A 25,769-nucleotide genomic window follows, 5' to 3' on the forward strand; every position below is an offset into this window, starting at 1 on the left:
AGTGTGTTGTTTTGCTTCGGTTTGCTCACCAAGTTTACAGTCAAATATGTTTCTGCATGTGTGTTCTTAGGTGTGTGTACAGTACAAAGTTTCCAAGCTCCTTTGAGCCACAAAAACAGCCTAAAATCAGCATAAACTGAATAAACTGACCTAAAACAGATGGAACTGCACTGAGGTAGTTCTTCACTATCTGTATGTTCAGTAAATTTCTTTTTCAAGCATCTTTATCAGAGGTAAAAGGGTCCATATAGTTTTAATTAACACAACTTTGGATTTTTTATTAGGTTTGCAAAATTTACTGCAACATTAAGAAATAAAAATCCCCAAACATTACAGTGCATCCTCGGTATTTGCTGGGGTTTGGGACCATACCTGCTTAGCAAAAGCTGAAATTTGCAAGTACTTGAGATCCCCGCTAAATGCTTATAAATGCCTAATTTAATAGTTTAAACAACAAATACCTTCCTACTCTCATGATACTGGACAACTTAACATCCATGGTCTTTCTTATCTTCACTCTTAGGGGAACAGCAGCAAAGAAAATCAACGCCAAAGGAAGATGACAGTCCTAGATTGTTGCTTTGCAAACACCAGCCGTATGTCAAGTATCATTCTTCTTCCCAAGCTGCCATTTCTTTTGAATATCTTAGATATACTCTACAAAAACTAAAACAATTCAGTGAATATTGAATCCACATATCCTGCACTGTGAATAGACAGCATTAAAGTAGTGAAAGTACACAACAATTCAGTGTTTTTTATAATTGAACATCATTTGAAAGATCACAGTTTTCAGTGTTTTAATTTTCTTCATCCATAAAACAAACAAACAAACAAAAAAATATAGCATTAGAAATTTAAATCGTAACAAAGCTGCATTAGCTTGGTCACATCTACACCTTAAAACATTTACTAAACTTACCAATACGAATTGGTAAGTTTAGTAACATGAACATTTTATGTGCAGTCAAACAAAAAACACTTAAGACCGGAGGATCAACTTGCTGTCCTCGAGGGCATCCACGTCGAGGCATTTCATTACTGTAAGTTTTGTGGTTTTATCTTGATTGATGTGTGCAAAAACACACGACAAACCTGTACAGGCATGCATTGCAAAACTGCATTGCATGCCAAGTACATAATTGAACCATTTCCCCCTTAACAGTGATACTCAGAGTGAAAGATAAACTACAAGCAGTTCCCATTTCTGTCATATGACCCGCTCCGCACTTTGTGTTCAGATGCATCTCCATTTAGCTATTAGATCTGACAACGTTCAAAGAACAAGTCCAAGTTTAAGAAGCAGAAGAACTTTCTCTGTAAGGTTTGTCTGCACAAGAATTACTGAAATGACACAAAAATGTTTTATGAGCTGAGTTACCAAGTCATAACCAGAGAGAGGAAACATACAAGAGTTATCCTACAGTAAAAGAAAGACAAATAGGAAATATTATAGCATCTAAATTCTCATTGGTGAGACACAGTTGCACCATGAATCTAATGCATTTCATTGGACAGTTAAGCTGTAGGGTGATATATCGATACATGTCGGTTTTTGCCGATATACCAATCTTAAATTACTTGGATCAGTATTAGGGGATAAAAATTTCAATTGGTACAAATCTCGTTATTCTGATTTTTTTTTTTTTTTAATTGGTTTATTTGGTAGGGACAGACATACAGCGACGTAGACAAAATGAACAAGACAGCAGTCCCATGTTTACGTCATAGTTCAATAGCAACAGCTAATTCACAGCTCTTGTCCCTAGATGGGCTTATTATTATCTGAAACAATATTTTCCAGTTTTAATGCACTTGAATAATATATTTTGTATTCCAATTGTGGCCACTTAATCATCCTTATTAAAAAATTGCTAAGTCTGGTGGAAGGTTTTGTATTTAGAGGAAAATTCTAGTTAGCTTTAAGCTATGGCTAACGTTGTGGAAATAACCCTGCTATTTACCTAATTAAGCAGCTTGGTTTCACATAAAATTATAGAAAACTGATATTTTTTGGCTGGATGAAAGATAATTTTCTAAAATAAGATCTGGATCCTTTCACTTTTTATCCCCATTTGACTGCTTACTGGAAGCTTACTGCTTGAAATTAGTTTTCCATTCCTGTTAGCCTCACTTAGCCTAGCATGCTAAGAAAGAGTTTCAGACTGCTAACTTGACTCAGTATAAATTTTATACATCTGAATTTTACATTAACCTAATGTGTATAAAAATATATGTTAAAGTGACATCTTGAGGTGTATGTTAAATTCACCTGCTCATCCATTTTGTGACATCAGTGTCATTCGATAATAGAAATAGCCTTATATGCTAAATTAAAAACTACAAACCAAAAGGCCTTTGCACAAGTCTACACATACTATATTATCTTAATCCATCATCTAACAAATTTGACAGTGCCAAAAGCTAGCAAATGTTGTCCCAAGGGTTTAATTAATCAAACCTTTGTGGAAATTTTACAATACAAGGCAGAATAGAAATGCTATATTGTCAAGGCGGTTTTGTTGTCGTTTACAGTAGAAAAATAAGTAAAAAGCTGGTCCATCCAACCAAGCATGAAGAAGACTTCAGCTGAAAAAACAAATGTGACCATTTCACGATCGATTCATGCATGCTGCTGATAATACTGGATCAGCACATCTAAAAGAAGATCACACACTTCTATAAACAGTTACATGTTCTTTATATCTGAATGGTTGATGCACATCAGACAGTTTTTCTGATTTAATTTTAGACAATAACATTCATGTGCATGATTACTCTGCTGACATAAACTGAAGAACTGAGACATGGTGTGCAAAGGCCTTAAGTGATGTTCTTCTCCCCAAACAATGCTAAAAATACCTTTGTTTTTTACCTAAAAACATTGCTATGCAACTGGTTGTCACATCTTGAAGTTGTGTAACATGACATCTCAAAGATTTCAAACTTTTTTTCTTTGTTTTTTGTTGTTTTCTTTATAAAAATAATGAACTCTTGTTGCTTCTCAGCCCTTTACCTTCAGATGCCTCACAGTGCATTTTTCTGACTTGATACATTTTCTATGCAACACAAGAACTACCTCAGCACAGTTTTGTACACTTTAGGCAAGTAATTACTTTTTTGTTTATCTGCTCTGTGGATCACAGCACCAGCCAGCAGGAATCTTTACAAACAGCAAAACAGAATGGGGAAAAAGCTACATCCTCCTTCCACAAACGTCCAAAAGTGTGACAGAAGACCATGATTACTGTACAACTGCTCTGCTACCACTTGTCTGCGGGAAGGTATCCTCTTACACAAACACCTACTTCTGTATTCAAATGAAAATAAAGAAAGAAAAAAAACAAAACAAAAACAACGGTGACCTCTACCTGTTTGTGTCTCAAAGTCGTCTATTCTTGAAATGGGAGGATTTGCGAGGTAAGAGATGGTGGACTGAATCTGAAGTTGTTCGCTAATTCTCTGCCTATTCGTGCAACTGCTTCAAGTTGCAAATTCCAGAGTTCAATTTATTTAATCCTCTCCGCTGCCAGGTTAGAGGGCTTAGAATCAATCATCACTCAGTAAAGGTTTGTAGTATGAACTGAGCCAAAGGCTCCACTTTGAGGGATCCAACTTACAAATGGGTCCAAATAGTTTCTTCTCTTCTCTTCCTCAGGAGTTTGGACAGGTACAGCTGTGTTGCTAGGGCCAAAGGAAAAGTTTGAATGTTTTAAAATGTATCTTTTGAGTCTTTACTCAATGTTTTTAAGCACAATTGTGTCCCCCAAGTAAGTCCGTTGGTGGGTATGTTGGTCCTTTGGCAGGTGGCGGCCTGGGTGGGGGTGCGGGTCTGTTTGTCGCCCGTAGTGGGCTCGCTGTTCCCCCATCACTGTCGGCTCTGTCTGTTGAGATTGGGGGAGGAGGAGGAGGGAGGCGGGGTAATGACATGGATCCGTGGTGGTAGTGGAGGTGGTGGTGGGGATTATGGCGATGGTGATGTCCCGACATCGCCAGCGAAGGAGGGATACGGGAGCAGGACGAGGCAGAAGAGGAGGAAGAAGGTGGAGGAGGTGGAGGAGGGGTGAGTGTGGCTGGCCGCAGACTTTGGATCCGCCGGCACTCCTGGCAGATGCGGACATGGCTGCAGCTCTGCAGGAAGCTGCGTGGCGGGGCGGGTGGAGCCTCAAAGGCTGGCATAGGGGGAGGTGGAGGAGGGTTACTAGAGGAGGAGTTGACGCCTAATGGATCGTCCAAGAGCCTCTGTGGCCCTGGGCCCAAATCAGGTCCTGTCGCAATACCTGCCCCCAGCCCAGCCAAACCCCCAGTCAGGGGCCCAGTGCCACTGTAGAGTTTCCCATTGCTGAGTCGCATCTCTCGGACTAGCCGAATTGGCCTAGGGCCTGCTAGAGCTAGTCGGGAGGGATGACGCAGAACTCCACCCCCAGCACTGCTTAGGGGGCGGCGCCGACGAGCCCGGGAACTTTTCTTACAAGAAACTGCATTTCGAAACTCTGTCAACATCTCCTGACAAACAGAGACCTGAGAGACAAAAGGAAGATAAGAAAAGATGAAAAAAACAAGAAGAAACGCTACACCTCCCCAAAAAGCTAAGAAACTGCAGTACAAACATCTTTTTTCTGATTGCCACAGAACAATAAATGAACCTTAAACATTCTAGCTCCATCTGCACAGTATCTTCTTTTTTACTTGAATTGACTATGGCCTAAAATGTTACTTTTACATTTAATACATCATGGAGACAGAACTCATATTATTGATAAAATTAAGAAAATCATGTTTTTTATTTCTAAAATGTTATTTCAAGAACAAAACATAAATATTCAATTATAAACTAATTTGTGATGTATCAACATCCTCAGTCTGTGTCCTGAAAATATACAAAGTCAGAAGTTGTTATTTTTTTGTTGTTTTTTTAAAAAAAAGCATATTTAAACGTAGAAAAAGCAAGAAAGCAACATTAACAGTATTTTTATCAGTGCATGTCTGTGTGCAGCTTCCTGTGAATCCACATCCAACCAGTGCTATCTCTGCACACTAAAAACATCCAAAGGAGAGAGTCAAATCAATAACAGATAAACACAAGAGAATAGAAAACAAACAACAAACCCTGTCCTCAGAGGACAAACAAGTCAATGACAGCAGAATATAAATATGACTTTGTCTCAATTCATGTTTTGGATTTTTCTTATATTTTTGGGTCCCTTTTTTTACTCAAAACCTTAAAATATAACTGTATTCTGTTTCTATGACTACTAAAGTACGCTAATGTTATCCTCCAAGTTGTGCAATTGTGAGTTGCATGGAGAGGTAAAAAAATACTGAATGTCTTCAAGTGGTCAGCTTTTGAAAATGAATTACAGGCATAATTTGTAATTAAATTGCTTTAATTAAAATGATGGCTAGGAAACTGAAGAGTTAAACATGTTAAACAATGTAACTAATCATCCCTCTCTTCTGGTCAGGCAGAGAGCTGACTGTGGAAGCGAACAAAAACACGGCCGTCCTTCGTGTCACAGCTCAGGTAGGCACAGCTTGGCTCTGCCTTCCCAGTTAATTTTATTCTAAGGATTTGTTTGAGCATATGCAAATAGTAAAGGCACAACTTGAATTAAAAGGCAGCCTGTTGCGCTGCCATTTACATAGACTCTTACATTACCTACATAATAAAATTCAGGTAATATGCAGCCCTAGGAACAGTACATTCATGAAATTATTTTTTTATTTTATTTGAAGAAAAGCAGAAGGCAAATCTATGGAACATATTTAATTTGGTTGGACATGCAGAGCTGCATGATATTAGAAAACCTGTGACTGTGATAATATTAATAAATATTGCACTGACGATATCAGCTGTGATATATATGCTTATTTTTTTCCTTCTTATCTGTGCCTCCATCACTCTTATGTTACATGTGAAATTCATATCTGTTACACTTGGAATGTATTAGCCAACAATTATTGCACTCCAAACAGTCCTTTGTAATATTGGTACTGCAGATATTGTAATGAGGATATATTAGCTTTATATTGAACATTCATTAATGTCTCTGAGTTGGTGGTGAGATGTATGGTTGATTTGTGCTATGGAACACCTCATTGTGATGTGGTTTGGTCCCAATAATTTTGACCATGCAATTAAGCTACATTTGAGTCCAACATGACACGACTTCTTGCCTGCCATTGCTCACCTGACCCCAGATCTAACGGACTCTGTATTGGCAGAAGCATGTTCTCATCAGAGTAGGATAAGGATTGGTGACAAAAGGTCCTAATCCTGACAGTTACTCTTCATTCTATAACGTAACAATTACTGTATTTTCTCATATCTTCCTTGCTGCAAGAGTGTAGCTTGTATCTTTTTGTACCAATGTGCTTCTGTGTTTGTGACTGTGTAAATGGTCATAGAATATATTTTTAGAAGTGGAGTTTGAGTCTGTAGTAAAAGGATGGCTGTTTGTGAACAAAGGCTGCCATTTTGAGTTCGATGGGGTTTTTTTTTAAATAGAATGACTGAGAATGAGGACATGTTTATGCTTTCCTTTCAGTGTAAGAGAACAGAAGTTTATCAGTGCTCCCCAGCTTTGCTCTATATTGACCAGACTTGAATCTTCCTGTTCACTTCCAAAGCTGTAAACTTATGACTTTTTGACTGTTTTCATTTGATTTAACGTCCTTGTTTGCACAAAACAGCCCTAAACATTTACTAAAGCTTAAATGAACTGAAAATACAACAAATGAAATAAAGACTTCAGACTGCTTTGATGTTTTTATAACCCTTTTATTAGAAGCCAGATGACAAATTCACATCACAAATTTATATATCGTTTTTCTTTGCAAAGTTATGAAGTGTTTATGTGGCTACGGTGCAGAAACTGCTCAAAGCTCAGGAATGGTGCAGTAGGAGGACAATGCAAGAGGAAGATGAGGATGAAGTTTTACCTCGCCTGTCTCAGCGGTGCGGCGAGTTGACCACACAAACTCCATGATGGCCACAAACACAGCTACGATGAGGCCACAAATCAGAACTACAAAGATCCCGCCAATATTCTCCATGCCGAGACCTAAAAAACACAAAAACAAGGGGATCACTGTGAATAACTTTTTTTTATTTTGTTTTTGATCAGATGAAGATGACCCAAACTAAACCAAATTAAAACAGAAAGTTTGGAAAGGTCAATTTCATGAGCCACACTTAGGTCTAATTATTACATGATTTGTACAATCAAAAAATTATTTGAAATAAGTTAAAAAAAAAAATCTCAAAACACAACTTTTGATTCATGCCTTGATCCAAAGGAAACCAAGAACAGCTGAGAAACAAGGTAGTTGATTATTCAATGTTTTGTGACTTCATCAAACCACAGCAAGGGCCGTTATGCAAAATATAAAAAAAGATGGTCATAGTCCACAATAAGTACAGTGGTACATTGAGAACTCATTCATTAGGTCACAAAAGAATAAAAAACAACAATTGCAGAACTTCAGGCGACTGAAAAATTTCTGATGGAAAAAGTTATGTCATTTTTTTCAATACCTTAAACTCAAGCCCACTTGGGTGATGAAGTAGTATAATGACTGAAAGCGCACCAGTACCACATCTGATTGTCAAAAAAAATACAATGAAAGCTTTGGAAAGGCCTAGTTAAAGTCTAGACTTCTGTTTGATTGAGATGCTGTGTCATGACCTTAAAATCACCATATTTGCTGAAAAACGTTGTAGTGCTGCTGAATATGAACAATTCTGTTATACCGCTCTAACCATGATAATTGCACATTGGTGGTAGTTGTTGGCAGCAAGAATTAAACAAACAGTTATAAGTTTAGTGTTCAATCACTGTTCACATAAGGGCCAGTGGTTCTGGGTAGCTTTTCTCTTCTGAATATGAACATCCTATGGGATGTGTGACTCTCTTATATGGATAACAAGCCAGTGTTTAAATGCTGTGAGGTCCTGTTTCTGAATGTAGTTCACGTCAAGAACTGAGTGGAAAACTCAGGAGAGAAGCTGCCAGAGGAGATTTTACAGTATGAAGGCTGCTTTATGTTCCTTTTTTTTCTCTGCTTTCTCCTCAGTGATTCAAGTTTGGTGTCTTTAATCCTTCTACAAAAAGAAGGGATTGTACTGCTCTTCTTTGCTGGAAGCAGTCTTTTTGGGAGTCTGGTTAGTCCTGCTAGAAATGTATTGTGGTATTTTTCCCTTTATGCTTTTGTTGTCCATATTTTTTCTACTTTTTCAGTTCTAGTTTGCCAAAAGCGTGTTAAAAAAGGAAATAACTCAATATTTCTCATTAGACTTTATCTTCACTACCACTAACATCTATAAATATTCAGTGAATAACTAATCAGATTTTGAAGTCCTATCAGTATCTTATCTTGTGTGCTCAGATTTAATTAAGTTTTTTTTATGTGCAGCAAGACTAGCTTTTGTGGAACTGTCAGCAGCATTTTTGGCTGCTCAACTTGACTATGGGGATGAATTCTGTCCTTAGATGCCCTCCTTTGCCTACTGCAGGTGATGGATGTTAGAATCAGTACCTCTCAACCTATGAATGAATCTGTGACAGCAGTAAAAAGCTTTTCAAAGACAGACTGTGGCATCCAAAATGGGTCAAGAAGTGAAATTGCAGTTCTTTCTTCCCAGCGACTAGAAGACTCTATAAACTAGCATCGCTACCAAGAAAACAAAGTCCTGCAATTGCCCAGTATGATAACAGCAACTGCGAGCAATTCTTTACTGAAATTGTTCGGCTGACTTCAAAACCACAAACGAAAAGTGCATTAAAAAAACCCTTCAAAGAAAGCACTTCTTAGAAACTCATTCTACTATTTTCCCAAGTTCACATCCTTGAGCCTCTCACCGAAGCTCTCCACAGATTGTCAGAAAATGTGATCTTTTTTTGTTGCAGGATTTACCTGCCAGCTGTTTTCTTTCTTTATGAGCACAGAGGAGGGAAAACACACACATTCAGCTCCCTGCGTGATCATCAACAAAGAGACATTCTGATCATTCATAATGGACCGTTAATGGATTAATTTTGTCAGGCTTCACACACAAACACAAAAACAAGCTTCCATCTCTCCCAAGGTCAATGCTTGATTTAAACTGACCTCAGTTTAACCCAATATCACTATAACATCAATTTCTTAATTAATTCTAAATGAATTGACTGATTAATGCCATTGTGATTTGCCTTTTGTCCATAAAAGGCAAAAATTTGTGAGTCTACTTACAGTACAAGTCAAAACTATTGTGTCCAGAGTGAACAGCAAATCTGGGTGAAAACACACACTTGGATTATTAACAAGATATCATTGTTTTCCTGTTTTGGAAATAAAGAAAGCTACACAAACAGATGACAGAGCTGCTGATCGATTCAGCGGCTGGTCTCATGATTCCATTAAGATTGGCTGCTGAAGCCTTAATCAGAGGGAAAAAGTCAATGAAGACGAACAATGTTGTCTTGTTGCAGCGAGATGTGCCAGAAGTAAATATTAGTTTATTGAGATGCTGGGGGAAAATTTGAGTCTGTAAAATCGATAAACGACAAACAACAAGCAAGATGTAAATGAATAAAATAGCAGGCGGTAATTCTTTTTAATACTGTGTTTCATCTCAGGAAAAATACAGCAAAGACAGGGTGAAAAATGAAAGAAACAGATCCTATCATACTTTTTGTTCCAAAAACATGACTGTCAGGTTAATTGGTTTCTCTAAATTCTCCCTAGGTGTGAGAGTGTGTATGCATGGTTGTTTGTCCTGTCTGTTTCTGTGTTGCCCTACGACAGACTGGCGACCCGTCCAGGGTGACCCCGCCTCTCGCCCGGAACGTTAGCAAAGGTGTTAGAAAATGGATGGATGGATGGAAAAACAAAATTTTACAAATGCATTTTTCTTTTTAGCTACTAAAAAAATCCCTCTTTTAATTTGAGTTCATTTATGTAAGAGGGGAAATAGACCAAAAGGGAACACTTTTTTCCTTTCTTTTTTAACATTTCTCACTGAAATTTTTTTTGACACACCTAACAATTACTAGAAAAGAAATATGTGAATTTCCTATGAATGGTCATCCAGATATAGGAAAAGAGTGTTTTCAGATCATTAAAAAAACAGAAATCCATGTCAGCTGAGGAGCATACAAACCACAAACTGAGACACTACTAGGGCAAATTAAAGGCTTTTAACCCAGTCAGCATGACTTTTTTAAAATTTTAAACAAAACATCTAAACCAAACAGACATGCTCTCAAACCTTGCTATAAATGTTGTTTAATCCCCCTCTTTCATCTCCACACCGTCTCCATCTGTTTGTGATGGATTTAACTGTCAAATATATCTGAAACTCCAAGAGTTCCCCGAGAAAACCTCTGCACGAGCACACAGTCACATTTCTCTGCAGAACATCTGGCGATATCCATCTTCCTGCAAAGTGTTGACTCCGGTGTAACTGGGATACATTCTGACCACTTAAAACGCTAATTGTTCCACATTTTTAATGACTGCACCATCTGTCACGGCAGAGTGTCTCTGCTTTATTCGAGTTTGGGACTGCACCTTGAATCATGTTGCCTGGCTGGTTTCATCTTGTGTATAAAAGACTAATCCATTGATCTGTCAATCAATGACAGCTTTGATAACACAGCAAAGTACAAGTGTGACTGCAGTGGAATTAATCAATCAGTCAACAGACGACAAATGAACAGGAATTTTTGATGATCAGTGTCATTTAAAAAAATTGGAGTGGCATTTCAAGTAATTTAGAATGGCATCTTTGAAATGATTTCTTATTTGGATGCAAAATGTATTGGCTCTTTATTAAAGTTAAGGTGACAGTGAATGAATTGCATTTCTATTCATATAGTCTCATAAAGCTGACACTGAACTGTTTATCCATCCAAACTACAGCTGTTGTAATTTAGCACCGAGTTCAAACGGACAGTGGGATAATACTAGCATTGTGGTAAAAGGTAACGGTCTGCTGAACCAACCTTTGGCTCGGTGGTCCTCCTCTTTAGGACACTGGCCTCCCTCCCACCAGCGTCTCTTCAGAATCTCCAGCCTGTTGCTCTCCTGCAACTGCAGGATCCCCAGCGTGATCTCATCTCGGTATGGAGAGCCTGCAAGCGAAGGAAAGCAGAGGAATACATGATTACTCTGAAATTACTCCAAAACAAATTCTGGGATATTTTAAGGTAATTCAAGAGCTGTCCAATGGCTGCTATAGTGAAACTATATACAAACTATTTCTATTTAGGAATACTGCAGACCAAACGTATTTATTCCCTTTTCGTCACAGAATGCAGCCTTTTTTAGAATTCTTAGTTCTTTCGATGTGATAAAGACAATTTGTTAAATGCAAGCTCAAATTTCATTTCATTTGTGTAAAAACACAAATGAAACATTTTTGCTGCTGTTTTAAAGTTTGTGTTTACATACTTTATGTTCCAGATGACTGAACTAAATATTGATGTCTAAAAAAAACATTTGTTTTGAGCACAAGTTATTATGGAGGCACACTTCACATCAGCAGCAGCAGTCTTCACTCTGGCAGAGTAAAAGGAAATGTTCCCTCTGCATTAAAATTGAAACCCAGTTGGGCTACAAACAGCAAAATTTATATCGTTCCGACATACCATTCCTACACTCTGGGTTCCTTATAATGAGATGTCAGTGAGATATCACCATTTTCTTCAGCTGTACGGGGCACAGAGTAGCACAGCATGACCCCACTCTTGAGTATTGCTGTGGACTGCTGGTTAGCTAGCTGAAAGTAGACTACAACACTTTTCCTTCATTCACAAGAAAGTCAAATTGATAATACTTAAGTTGCTTGATAGACAGAAAGGCAAATAGAAATGCAATGAAAAATAAATGAAAACTGCTATATTCAGATGATTATGATGAATTTTGGCTAAAGTCTATGTATCAAAAATGCCACTGATAATAATATTTTTAATGGGATAACCAAGGTTTTATTTTAACAGGTGCAAGGTTCAATGAAATGATTTGTAAACAAAGGGAATAGGATCATGCTTTAAATTTTTGTTGAGAATTTATGTTAGTATATGAAGTTATTGTAATTTTAGCCAAAGTTATCATTCTGAAAAATGCACAGGAAAAAAATATACAAGAAAAAAAAAACTAATTTTAAATAAATGTTTAATTAGTAATATCTCAATTTGTCATCAGAACTCTTCCAGTTTTAAAAACATTAATTTGTGTCTCTAAGTTTTTGGGGGGGGTTTCCGCTTGCCCAAGGGAAATATTGTTAATGAAGACCAAATGGCACTTATTCACTAAACAAAACAATAAAACTAAAATTCATAATCAGTCACAGGGATAGGTCTTGGATGGTGAAGAAAAAATCTGGTACTAAACTGACAGGAGGAAGTGTAAATTAAGCTCTTCTTATGTAAAGCATATGTTTTTATTTTAAAGTCACCTGTTGTCAATATTTTTTCGCATCACCCCGTCAGCACAAACCAGAATGTGTGATTTGAAAGAAGATATTAATGAATCCACCTTTTTACATGTTTTAGATTAACTTGTGTATTTACTTTCTTTAAAATATAATTTTCCTTTAGGACCCAATATCGAGTTGGGCAACATTTTAGAAGAATGACTGACTTCAGGAAATTTCAACATTCACAAAATGATTAAAAATCTTTTCATCACCAAAACTGTTAACTATTCAAATCATCTACCAGATGAGGTACAAATAAGATACAGATTTAGTACTTCTAAATGTGTCAGGATTATTTTTTCTCTGACCAAAGAAGGAGAACAAGAAACAAAGGGATTACTCTGCAGAAGGACAAAATAATCCTATCTGGAGAAAACCTTTCCAGGTTTTTATAAAACCAGCGTAACATTTCTAAATAATATATTCTTGAATAATTTCTTTGCAAAAATAATTCCCCCATGAAAGGTCTTGGTTTCATCCTCTCATAACAATACAAATTAACCAACTTATCCAGGTGGGATAACGGTAAATAAAGAATTTACTTGAATCCAAACTCGCAGGCAGTTATTCAGGATGTTGTGCAAAGTTGGGATTGAACAGACAGTTGAAATGTATCTCTTGTCTTTCAGACCTGAACAAAGCAGTCTTCTTGGGATTTTTGAATCTGAAATCCTCTTAATACATTTTGCTGCACTGTGCACTCATGTGCATGTAAATATCTATTCACTTTATTCTACTTCTCCAGCTGCCTCTTATTACCCACTTCATGATAAAGTGTCTAGAAAATCTTCACCATAGTTACACTGATGCTGATAATAATGAGAAACATTTAAAGATGAAAAATGGGAACCCAAATTACTTTTCCTTTTAATTCTTAAGCCGATGGTAATTGCTTGCTGTCAGTTAGAGCGGTGAGCACGAGAGACGACATCCATTGGGGGCACACCAAAGATCATGCTGCTTATATTTTCTATCGTTATAGAAAGCTAAACATACTGTAATGTTGCTTATATTTTCATTGCTTAAAACGTAGGTTGACTGACAGACCAGTCTCCTGAAAATATGTTGTTTTTTTTCCTTCCTTTGTTGTTTTTCCTGCTGTTCTCTCTTCTCTGGCTGCATCTGTTCCTACAGCAGGTATTCCATAACTTATGCATGCCTATAGAGCCACACTTATCATCAGGAACATGTGAGACAGATGATGAGGTCAGGCCAGACTCTGGCAGGACTGACCAAAGTCTAATTGGAATCAGTATGGATTTAATTTGCCAAGAAGAACAGATGCACAAATAATCTGGCCTGATTAATGGCCAAAGCAGACTTGGCACTCTATGCCTCTGTAACAAGGTCTCCTTGCAATAAAAAACACAATGTAGTTAGAGAAAGCTAAACATACTGTAATGTTGCAGAAAAATCATAGTTATCATATTCAGCTGAAAATAATTATACTCGAAAAAGGAATAGATCAATACTGATCTAGTGAGAGAGATAGCAGAAGCTTTGCATGAGTCACAAGGTTTCATTTGCTCATAAAAGTTGGTGTAACCTTCTTCAGTATCAAATCAAGTTGCCAGTCAGCCTCAGGAGCCATTTTTCTGTCAGTTAACTATCAACATGACAGGGAAGGACCCTAGTCTGCATGTTCTCATACTGTGTATCTGAATAATATCTCACCAATCACAGTCCACTCACCCAGCGGCATGCCGATGCCGTATCCCTTTGTGTCCAGCAGTCCTCCGATCTGCGTGAGGTTACAGTTTAGGCTGCGGTAATACTCGTTCATGGTGCTCTCCATCAGGAAGGCGTACTTGGAATTGATGACACGGGCGATACCCTCTTCTGTGCTCTTCACAAACACACTGGGCTGCTTGGACTTCATGTAGTTCCACATTCGCTGGTACGTCTGGTACCGCGAGTTCTGGAGGAGAAATTGCAAAGTGTTTTGATGGATTAGTCACACAAGTCTGAATTCTTTTTTCTTGAAATTTCTCTCTGTCTCACCATGAAGAAGGTCATGGTGGACCCTCCGTGTATGGTACCATATTGGATGTTGGTTTGGTCTGCCAGGTCGTCGGGAGACTCGATCGGCGCCTCCATTCTCTGTACGGTGAGAAACGCCGCCAGGTTGGCCGTGTAGGAAGAGATTATGATGAGAGTGAACGCCCACCTGAAGAATGGGAAAACAAAAGTTTTAACCTTTATTTACCCTGGTGCGCGCACCACTCTCACAGTAACATGTCCCTGGTTTTATTTCCTCTCCCTGGTTTTATTAAGAGTAGAAAGAGGAAGGCAGGATGGGGAGACAGATGGAAGGCACTGCAGGAAATGTCAGGAGTTTTAGGTAAAAATCATCAACCTAAACATGAACTCGCACTGCAGCAGAGATGAGCAGGATGCCTCTGCTGCACAGAAAATGAAAGCAAAGTTATGAAGAAATATATTAAAGACGGAGCCAAATTTCTGAAAGAAAAATGGAGGGAGTTGGGGGAAGTAGAAGCAAGGCAAGTGCCACATGCAAATATTCCCAGAAATATATGTAGAAAAATGCTACACACCAACATAATTACAATAATTACACACATGGCAACTCTCAGAATAATGTTTGGAAGATTTAATTACTTTTTGTTCAACATGCATTTATTATTAAATTAATTTAACATAATACTGAACTTAAAACTGGGCTAATTTGCAACTATGAATCTGCCATTTGTGAGAATAAACATTTAAACAGAAGCTAAAGCAATGTGGATTTCTGAATTATTGGTAGCTGCAGCTCAGATGAACAGCTGCATGACAATTCTCAGCACATATTTCCTTTATATATTATTATTTGTGGCAGCAATATAAATGGCAAGATATAAAATATTAATCGGTAACCTTTTGAGCTGTTTTTCTGTGTTTTCCAGCTGGGACTATTAGGCTGACAGGCAGACGTGAGCGCGATCTAAATGGTTTTATCTCTCTGTCAGAAAGGAAAAGCTAATAAGTCTTGAATTATTTGTGCCACCAATATACTGTGGAGGGATTTCTGAGAAAAGATTACACTGATCTGTTGATATGATGAATTAGAGCTGCTGTGTATTCAACTCATCATTATTCCTTAAGTTTGGGTTGTCATCACTGGTAAGCTTTAGTTTTGCCTTGAGGTGTTTCACAGAGAACAATGTTTTTGTCTTTATATGCCTCCTAAAAATGATTTGAAAAGTTATTTCTTTCCACATGACATAAACATGTTTGTTATAAACACATAATAGACACATTTCTAGACAAATCTTTGCCAACTGGCATTACATATTCAACTGACTTTACCATATTATAGCTTTGTACTATCAAAACTGAATTTAAATATGTACAATTGGATAAATTGAACCAATTTATCCAATTTAATCAATTTATCCAATTGGGACTCATAACAGTCATGCATCTCAAATCTCACGACAATAGCCACTGAATCAAGCCTTGAGATATTGAACAATTAACAAGTGAGTTAACAATTCAGGTCCATGCAGACCTGGTGAATCGTTCATAATTTTAGTGCAATTGCTACATTGTTCTATGTAGTTATTGGGTGCAGTCACTGTGGAGAACAGGTTACATGTATTATCTGGTTTATGTATGATGGCACAATGTGGTTTCTCCGTTCAGATGTTTGGACTGAATATTGACTAAACTAAATGAGAATTAAATACTACTGAATCTGTCATTATTATCATTTTAAAAATCGACAGATGAAACTATATTATTGGATTTCTTTGGGCCCTGTTTGTCAAAATGACAGACAACAAAAACATATTGCGCAACCTCAGCTACAGACTCCACTGCAGGTCAACGCCCAATAAAATATACACAGTGTTTTTTATTGATTTCTTTTATTTCTAAAGCCAGCACAAACCAGTTCCATACCATCTTAAGGTAAATGGACAAACATTTTAGGCTGTGAGGAAAGCAGCTTAATTAGAGTCAGACAGAAGGACGAGTTCAACCAAAGTCAACATGTGCAGAATTTAACCCTTTGAAGCACAAGGTGAAACTAAATGAATGAAAGAGACAATACACTGAACAGCTGGGGAGAAACTCACACAGCAGGTCCAAAAGTTATTTACTGGGACTCACAAAGTAAGCCTTTCCTGGAAGAGTCAAAACCAGCTTATGGCCCTTTTGAAGTCAGAACTAAACTGGAAGACTCATCTACCAAATGGCCCTCTCCTAATTAACTGCTTTTATAAGACAGTTTTGAAGGGTTAGAAAATTTACAAGCATCAGTTTTGCTTTTCTTTCCCTTTACAGCAAGGACATGACTGAATTTCTCCATTGTTCCATCTCTTTTAATTGTTATGCAACGTGGACAATCCAGCCAACAAGCCACTCAGACATACAGAGACAGACCTCGGGATGTTGCAACTTGTGCCACGGCTATCATTAGCTTTTATGAGACTAAGTGCCAGACTAGGCAGAGCGCTGTCAGGGAAAATCCGTCGATGGACCCTCCAGCCCCTCCAGTATCGCTCTACCATCTGTCTAGCTGCCGCTACTGGGACTGAGGGATGAGGGATATGAAAGTCAACGATATTCAGTCCAAAATGCTAATTACAAACAGAAACCAAATTTTTTTAACTGACTGAAAATTCTGAAAAACAATTCTACAAAAGGCTTCTAATAACATAAAATCAGAAAACCCATATTTAACAGTTTTTTCCAACAATTTGGAGAAAATGAAACAATTGTACAGTAAATGCAATGATTTTTTTCAGATCAAAAGTTTTAAAAGTGGAAGCCAAAAAGTTTTCAAACACAAAAAAGTAAAACTAGCATCTGCATTATATCATCTACTGAGAGATCATCAATAATCTGTCAGCAAATTTTTTTGCTAAAAGTTTAGAATAGAAACTAGCTTGAATTAGAGAGGGGACAGAGAGTAAGAGGAGTGGAAATAAAAACCTGAGGAAAAACTGACATCATCATTTTCACATTAGAGTCGATACCATCTGTTCACCTTCCGCTAATGTTGCTGAAGAGGAAGGAATGGGCAGATGGGAGGAGGGAGAAGGAAGAGCAATACGGAGGTCTGCTCTGGCGTTTCTTCTTATCAGTTATCCTTCTTTCCTTGCTTGCTGGGGCAACTTTGTGTCTTCAATTCCTCCTTGACTCATGTTATAATGGTAATGACCACTAGGAGATGCTATTTATTATCACCACTTTGTTCCAGCACATCGACAAATATCACTGCAAATGTTAGACATTACCTAATATTTTTCTGGATTTTTACTCCCCGAAACAGTTATTTTTGATTTATTATGAGCCATTTTAAAATGACATTTTAGTGAGATTATATGATGGCATAATTTTGCCAGTTCACTTGTTTCAAGGTGTGAAGCAGTCAAAGTGGTTTTCAGCTCCAGAGGACACAAAACAAACATGACAAATGCTCTCTGTGTAATAATTGCAAGCTGTTGCGACATGTTTGTGTATCAACCTTTCATGCCTGGAGAAAACACACATCTCTCAATATAATTTCCAAGACACAAAGAATACTTAATTTCTGCGTCCTATTCCATGTGTCGTGAGTATTTTACAAAAAAGAAAGAGTGTTATGTTTCTCAGGTTGTGTTTTTTTCATGTACAGAAGCTGGTGAGTTAAATTAATATTCTTCTGTGCCAAATGGATGCTTGGACTCTGCAAATACTGATCCAATGAGACTTATTATTATCCTCTACACCTCTAGAAAAGATGTGCAAACACCTTAAAAGACAGTCGTTTATTAAGATTCATCTTTTATTGTGGTGGCATAATCTCAGAATTATAAGTATGGACATTTGAGTGTTGGATAAGTTATATACCTTACAAAATTAACATTTCCAAATTCAATGTGAAGAGTGGGTTCAGTTTCCATAGCAACTGTTCCTGCTTCGGAGGCACAGTGGAAAAATAATATTTTGCTCCTACCAACACAAATGTAAAGATATTGCATTTGCTATACATTAAAGAAACTTTAACTTGAAACTATGCACTTTTTTAGTTGGAATAACATAAAAGATTTTGCAATACTCCAGGGTAGTCCATAAAAAAAGAATGAAGAATAAGTTAGGGAGGTTCTGGAAAGAGAATCGGTCAAAGATCCCTCTCTGTTTGCATCAGCCTTGAGAAATGTTGAATGAAATGCAAAGACAAAAGAAGTTTGTTCAAAGAACAGTTTTTTCCCCTTAAAGTTAAAGCTGAAATTTTGGACAATTTATTGCTACTGTAATTACACATTAACATATGAGACTAGATGTCAAAAATGCTTGTGGTGCAAAAAGTAGGTGTGACTAATTAAAGGTTTTATTTTTGAAAAGCATAATTGTACATGTGTCAGTAAAGTTGCTGAAAATTTAAAAAGCATAAAAGTGACACCTACCCCTCTTTTTACTAAAGTCACTAAAATAAACTTCTTATTTTCCTTTTTGTTTTCAGACCAGATAGTGTTCATGACTGTTAAATGAATCCATCAGTAACGTGGAGATGTTTTGACAGATCAAATAAGTCAAAATGCCAATGCGGATTTACTTATGTGTTACATCAGCTAAAAATATTCTTAAATTTGAGTAGAGTGGACGCCCCGTACAGAGGCTGTACGGCCTTGATGCGTCCATCTGTTTGAGCTTCAACCGAGACTTTTGCTGCAAATCTTCTCCAATTTGCTCTCTGGCCATTTCCTGTCTAGTGCCTGTCAAGAAAAGCTAATAGTGCTACAAAAATATAACTTTCACCTGTAGGTCAATAAGTTGCTATGATGAATGTCAACTATGAACAATGTCGACAACAAAAAATGTTACTGTCTTGGTACCAACCAGACTCCGCTGACGCAGCGGGTGGACAGGGCCCGCGGCATAATCTCTGAGCCTTGTTGCATGAAGCCTCCAACTGGGAACCACAGACTGTTTCCCAGTGTGTACTGGTTCTCCAGGATGTCCCGCCGCTCCCGTAAACATGGGTGAGGGTTGTACCACTCATAAGGACTGAGCCTTAAAGAAAAAAGAGCAAATATGCAAAACTATATTAAAAGGTATGCAATACTTTGTAAAAGGGATACATTGGTGATCAGTTTAGGCATTTTTTCCCCAAACAATTTATAGTCAAATAATAGAGTGACTTAAAAACATTCAAATTATAGAAAACAGAAACAAGATGTTGCTCTTTTGTCTTATTTAAATGTTTATCAAACACATTTTGACATTAGACAGAGATATCAGAAAAAAGACTGTCATGTTTTAATCTTTTAAGGGTAGTCATGGAAATACTCAAATATTTAAAATGTCAACCACAGACTGCCAATGCAGGATATAGCAAGAAGTATTTTCTTCAGTTAAATTTTTATAAAAGCTTTATTTCTATGGTGAAAATCAAGGGTAAAAAAAAAATCACATAAGATTAATTGTTTGGTAAAAAAATAAAAAATAAAATAAAAAAACAAAGTATATATCAGAAAAGAAGTTTTCATAAAATAGAAAAGGCTTTCCAGCCTTAACACGAAAATACTAGAGATTAAGCTCATAAGCTGATGGTAACTTCTCAACCAAAACCTTTAGCGTTTTGATCAGAATTAATTTTTCCACCAGTTAAAGTAATTTTTTGAGGCAGTGAAGCAGCAAAGCAGTAACTGTAAGCATACTAAAACTCACATTTGAGTTTTAGTATGATGTATTTTTCTCTCTGCAGCCTACAGAACGTTTTTCCTGAAGTCTGAGATCATTCTGTTGTTTTGCCTTTCAGCTCTCAAATGGACTGCATTTTTGCCATCTCTGTTTTTATTGTTTAATTATAAGCCATCAACTGAAGGAAGTGAGGCCTTCGTTGCTGTAGATGTTGCTCTGGGTCCTGTGGTGACCTCTTAGACAAGTCATTCACATGCTGTACAATAGGTTTTGTACTGCTGCCACTGGGAAAGTTCACCTCTGCTACTTTCTAGTGGCTTAACTGTAGTTCACTGCATTCCTAAAGCCTTAGAAAGGGCTTTCCAACCCTTCCAGAGGAATAGATATATTTAACTTTGTATTTCTCCTTGTATGTATTTTATTTTTTTTTTCTGATTGGGGCATTTTAAATTACTTCATATTGTGGTAATTTCTTCATGCTATAGGTCTGGTGCTAATCAGGTGTGGCTGATGGCACTGAAGCAAAAAATTTGGTTTTGCACAGTTATTTCACAATTTAACGTGGGTACAATCACTTACTCAGACCAAAATGTTTTAGATATCCATTTCCAAAATAAATGTAATCATTATTACACTTATTATATAAATGCTCCATTAAAATTTGTTTGATAATTTGAAACATTTCAGTACGTCAAAAAAGCAGAAGCAGAAGGACAAATGCTGATTCACAGAAGAGTACAAAAAATGAAAAACTTGAAGCGTCATTAAACAGCTACCAAACTCTCATTATATTCTTTGGCTTAATGGGTGCAATTGTCATTTTTTTAGGCACAAAAACATGAAAGCAAAATCTAATACCACTTTCCTAATCATTTCTTTTTCAGAGTGGAATGTGGTTCGGGTTTTGATATTCAAGGTTATTTTTCTCGTTTTAGATTTCTTTTTGTGATCGTGATTAGCAATGAACCCTCGAGAACCCAGTAAGACAAGCCCATTGAAAAGTTCTTTTCAAACTAAGAAACAGGCAAAACTCAAAATGTGAAAGTATCATGTTTTCTGAAGTGAAATCATTAGAAAGGTGTCATACCTGGCGGCGAGGAAGAGAACGCAGCTGACAGCAAGGTAGGCCAGCAGCATGAAAAGCCAAACAGCAGGAGAAAACGGGTCGAGAAAAGAAAAGTAACCTGGTTTTCGAGCCTGAAAGAGAAACACAAAGAAAAGCTCAGAAGATTGACAGCATTGGCTTTACCTTCCTGTGCTTGGCCTCAAAGAAAGCAGTGCTGGGGCTAAGACTCATAAAGTTGTTTTGTCTGACTGAAGTCTGCCTTGATTATGACCTACAATCATTTAGAATAAAAACCAGCACATCTACAATAAAATAAGTAAGAGTGGGTTAAAGACGAAACCTTTAATGAGATCTTTACAATTTGTTTCTACCGTAGTAATTTCTAAACTTTATCTTCCTTATCTGATGACATCAAAATAACTTGGAGAGAGTGTAAGACAATGTCGTCCCTCAGATTCTATGAATAGGAGAGCAACAACAAAATGAGTGCTGATGAATTGGAAGCAGCAGTAAAAATTAACTCAGGCTATTGAGCACCAGGGGGCAAGGGTGCTGATAAACATGGAGATGTCTTCACTAATGTGTGTGCCAGTCAAGAGCTTAGCCAATTAAAAAGATTACAATCTTTTAATGTGCTCATAAGCTTTGTAGACACATGCAGCATGTCTTGTGTTTCTAATGTGTATAAAGCAGATTATCTGCTGCCAGAGACAAATGTATTGTATTGATTACTTTGCAAATCAAAAAGCTAATCTAACATTAAATTACTTGCTTTTGTTTGTTTGTTCTTTTTAGCTCAGAAACTTGCTCAAGAAATTACAGTGAGTTAACTGAAATGTTGCACATACAAAAGAGATTTTTTTTTCCTTTTTAAACAGTAGACAAAAACTGCATATCTGGAAAAAAATGTATAATTTATTGTGAATATGAAAGAGTGGAACTTAAAACAGAGAGATGGCATTTAATTTAATTAAAACGTGACTCATAACTTTTAACTTTAGAAGGTTAAACTTTATTTATTGCTGTAAATTGAATTAAAATTCTAGTTTATGCTGCTTAAAATAAATTGCAGGGTTTGAAATTAATCAAAACAAATCACATTTTAATCATATAAAACCATGTACTGACAAAATAAACACTTTCAATTGAAAAGCCACTTTTGATGCTTAATTAATGAATAAATATACATGTAAGCTCAACAAAAGAGATATTCATTGTTTTTAATGTTATTTAGGTTATTCAATCAGGAGGTTGGTGCAATGTGCTGCTGTATCTCTTCAGCTTCCAAGCATTTCAGGAACCACTGATCATTCATACATCTTAGAAAAAAAACTTTTTTAGAAATGTGAACGCTGACATTAGTACTGGAAAAGTCTGTGCTGCTGCAACATGTTTTGATTGAGAGGCTATTTTAGGCTTGAACAGCTCTGGTTACAGGACAATAGTCTTTTCTAGCACTCCATCAGCATTTGAAGCATAAATTTACCTCCAGTGGACCAAAAGCAAAGACTTTGCTGTCCATTGCTGTCACTTGTGCATCACATTTATGGGCATACCAGAAACATGCAAATACAAAGGTTCCGGATTGAGACTTTTGGACGTAAAAAAAGGGGGATAAAGAAAAGGTGTGTGTTTCAAGAGGTTTTAAAACAGTTAAAATTGTGGGGTTTTTTATATTTCATTATCATCTAATATTGCATATCCTGGCAGCAAAACTACATTAATGAGTCACAATATTATGACTACCAACAGGAATCATTCTCAAGGTAAGAAACCAGACCTTACAGTTATATGGAGATTCTTTTCCCTGCAAAAAAAATAAAATAAAATAGAAATCTGATCAGTCAGAGCCCACATAGCAACGGCATTCTACAGTAGCAGCCCCAACAAGCAGGACAGCTCTGGGCCCTCCACTTAAAGAGCTTAAAGAGCCCCAGCTGCCCAGCAGCCATATGAATTATCAGAAATATGTTTGCAGCTGACAGACGTTGGCGTTGCCATCAATAGAAAAATAAAATTCTGAAATCAGCCCAACAGTAAACTGCTGTTATTCTCCACCTCAGGGTGTGCTTTTCAGGCGAAGATTACTTCAGCTTATCTGTGAGATGTGGTATAAAGCCTTTAATGTCTCTGTCGAGCTTTAACTGTGTGAAGTCTGCTAAATGCTATCAATGAGTGTCAGTAAAGTCAGCACCAGTCCTAAAAAGCTCCAGGCTAAATAGTCTACAAAAAGATTCAAGGCCCCAATTTCTCCCATTGTGTGTTGGGTGAGTGATATAGGGCTTAGATGTCAGCAAAAGAGGCATTGCTATCAGGTAAAAAAAAATAATTAAAAATTAAAAATAAATAAATGAATAAAAAAAACTGTTGTTCACTAGACCTGATTCTAGTCCAGCAAAATTCTTTACTGCAAGTGTTACAGTGCTGGAACAAACACTATGCAAAAAAGAATATAGTAGAGCACTGTTTGTTATTGAGTCCATACAAGACAGATGTTGCTATTTTTAAGCTTTAGTACTTTTATTCATAACTTTCTAGAAGATAAATATTTTATATGAAGCACTGAATCCACAAGCAGCTCAGCTTCAGATTACAGCCTTATAGGCAATTCTGTTGCTTAATCTTTTAATTTCAACTCATAAAACAAAAACACATGGCTGATGACTTTTGTGATGTTATGATTACATAAATAAGTCATCGCTTTTACAACATGCTGCATGCTGTAGTCCTCAAGTTTAGAACTAAGAAAAAACCCTTAAAGTCGTTTCAGCAGAAATCTTTTGTTGTGAAAAAAATAGAAGAACGTTTCTGGTTGTGGGGGTAAATCAGTGGTCTGTGGTTATTCAGAGTGACAGACGCACCGATTGGCAATTTAGCACTCTTCAGAACAAAGTTGAGCGATGAAAGAATATTAAGCAGTGACAAATATCAAGCGGTGTCAGATATTCTGTGTGGAAATCATGCAGTGTGACTGATGTTTTTTGCCCAGCTATGAGATTTTCTGCACCGTCTCTTGTTCCTCGTCCTTCTCTCTCTTCTTGTCGCATCTGGTTTTAAAAATCGGCAGATTAATGTGTAAATAGCCACCTATGTATTGTTGGACTGATACCTTGACCAGGTTTATCTGAGATGATACTGCTGGAGCAACAGATTGTGCAGTCTGGCACCTTCCCATACACAATACAGTTAGAATTGGTTACAGTTAAGATTTTATTATTTTGAGCTTACAATGTGTAACATGTTCCTGTTTTTAATTAATTTGGAAATCACACAATGTGTGCAAGTATTAAGGCAAATAAGCAACAGGATAAAAAAAGATGTATGAAAACTAAAGGAAAAGTAGCATTTGTTCTCACAACAAAATTATATTTATTCTGCAAATATTTATTTCAACAACTTTAACATTAATTTGGATGAAGGTAATAGTTTAATACATAGTATTGGACTTTTGGTGGCAAAACATAATTTAAACAATATTTTTGAAAATAATCGAATGGTCTCTGTTTTTTTGTTCTTGTTAACAGGTTAAATATGTAAAACAAAATAACTGTATTAAAAAATCTGAACAATGTAAATCAATCCAGTTCTAGTCTGCTAGTCTCTATATTCTAATTTCTTTTTACCTGATTCTAAAGGGTTAATGCTAATACCAAACATACAAACCTAAGGAAAACAATTTGCATAAAAATCAAGATTGTATTTTCAGCAATCTCTGTCTCTGCATTCAGGTTTGAAAAATTTAACTAAGTTAGATTTTGAATTAAAATGTCATGTTTCCAGCCCTTCAGCTCTGCCTTGGCTGTGCTGATTGCTCATTGCCCTCACCTGCACTGAGCTGGGCCCTACTTAAACAGCTGCTCGTCACCAGCTCAGTGCGAGATCGTCTGTTGCCACTGTCACAGCTTTCAAGCCTTGTTGTCCCATGTTCCAAAGAGTTTTCTGGTTTCTGATCCTGCCTGTTTTTGACCACAGAGTTTTGCCTAATCCTTCTGCTGTTGAAAGTCCTGTTGCTGATCCCTACCTGTCTCTGACCCTGCCTCCTGCCTTCTGGATTCTGGATTTTCATTGCCTGAGACCCTCCCATGACCCTGGACCGTTTCACGACTCAGCTTCTGGTTGGTGGATTTTGTCCCTGTCGTCTGCTTGTCCCCTGAGCAACCCCAGATCTCCCCTTGTCCATTTACCCTACCTGCCCCTGGTTGGACTCCTGACCTCTGTGGATCCCCCATCCCTGACTCCACCAGTGAGGTCACACCCTTCCACACCAATTACTTTTGTAATAAAACCTTTGGTGAAACATCCTCTTGTTGTGGCTGCGTTTTGGGTGCTGGCTGATTCTGCTTTTAACATTACATAAAAAGAATCAAATCCATTTCAGTTTACTTAAAACAAACTGTTCATTGGCCTTCGACACAAATCAAACGCTCTTAATCTCATGCTAACTTTAGCAGCAATAGGTACTCACAGGGCTGACAAAGGTTTTGAGTCTGTCACTCAAAATGTTTTGTCCCTGTGCAACGAATCTAATCCACACCAAGTATATATGATGGCTTGGACATGGTTTGCTAAGCAACAGAGGTGCTTGTCATTTTCACACCTTTTATAATG

At 37.1% G+C, this 25,769-nt stretch overlaps 1 protein-coding gene across 1 annotated transcript in view; it reads right to left on the minus strand.

The window, feature by feature from the left end:
* Positions 1-1,636: 1,636 nt before the first annotated feature.
* The window catches only part of LOC102233769 (glutamate receptor ionotropic, kainate 5-like), a 196,563-nt gene continuing 172,430 nt past the window's right edge, over positions 1,637-25,769 (minus strand). Inside the window, exons 15-21 of the mRNA XM_005805495.3 lie at positions 21,183-21,292; positions 19,292-19,465; positions 14,465-14,630; positions 14,156-14,381; positions 10,989-11,117; positions 6,943-7,064; positions 1,637-4,521 (exon numbers count right to left, since the gene is read on the minus strand). Coding sequence (XP_005805552.2) covers positions 3,748-4,521; positions 6,943-7,064; positions 10,989-11,117; positions 14,156-14,381; positions 14,465-14,630; positions 19,292-19,465; positions 21,183-21,292 — 1,701 coding nt within the window. The 3' untranslated portion in view covers positions 1,637-3,747. The remainder of the gene's footprint in view (positions 4,522-6,942; positions 7,065-10,988; positions 11,118-14,155; positions 14,382-14,464; positions 14,631-19,291; positions 19,466-21,182; positions 21,293-25,769) is intronic.

Source organism: Xiphophorus maculatus, chromosome 13, assembly GCF_002775205.1.
Source record: "Xiphophorus maculatus strain JP 163 A chromosome 13, X_maculatus-5.0-male, whole genome shotgun sequence".
In the NCBI taxonomy this organism is placed as follows: domain Eukaryota; kingdom Metazoa; phylum Chordata; class Actinopteri; order Cyprinodontiformes; family Poeciliidae; genus Xiphophorus; species Xiphophorus maculatus.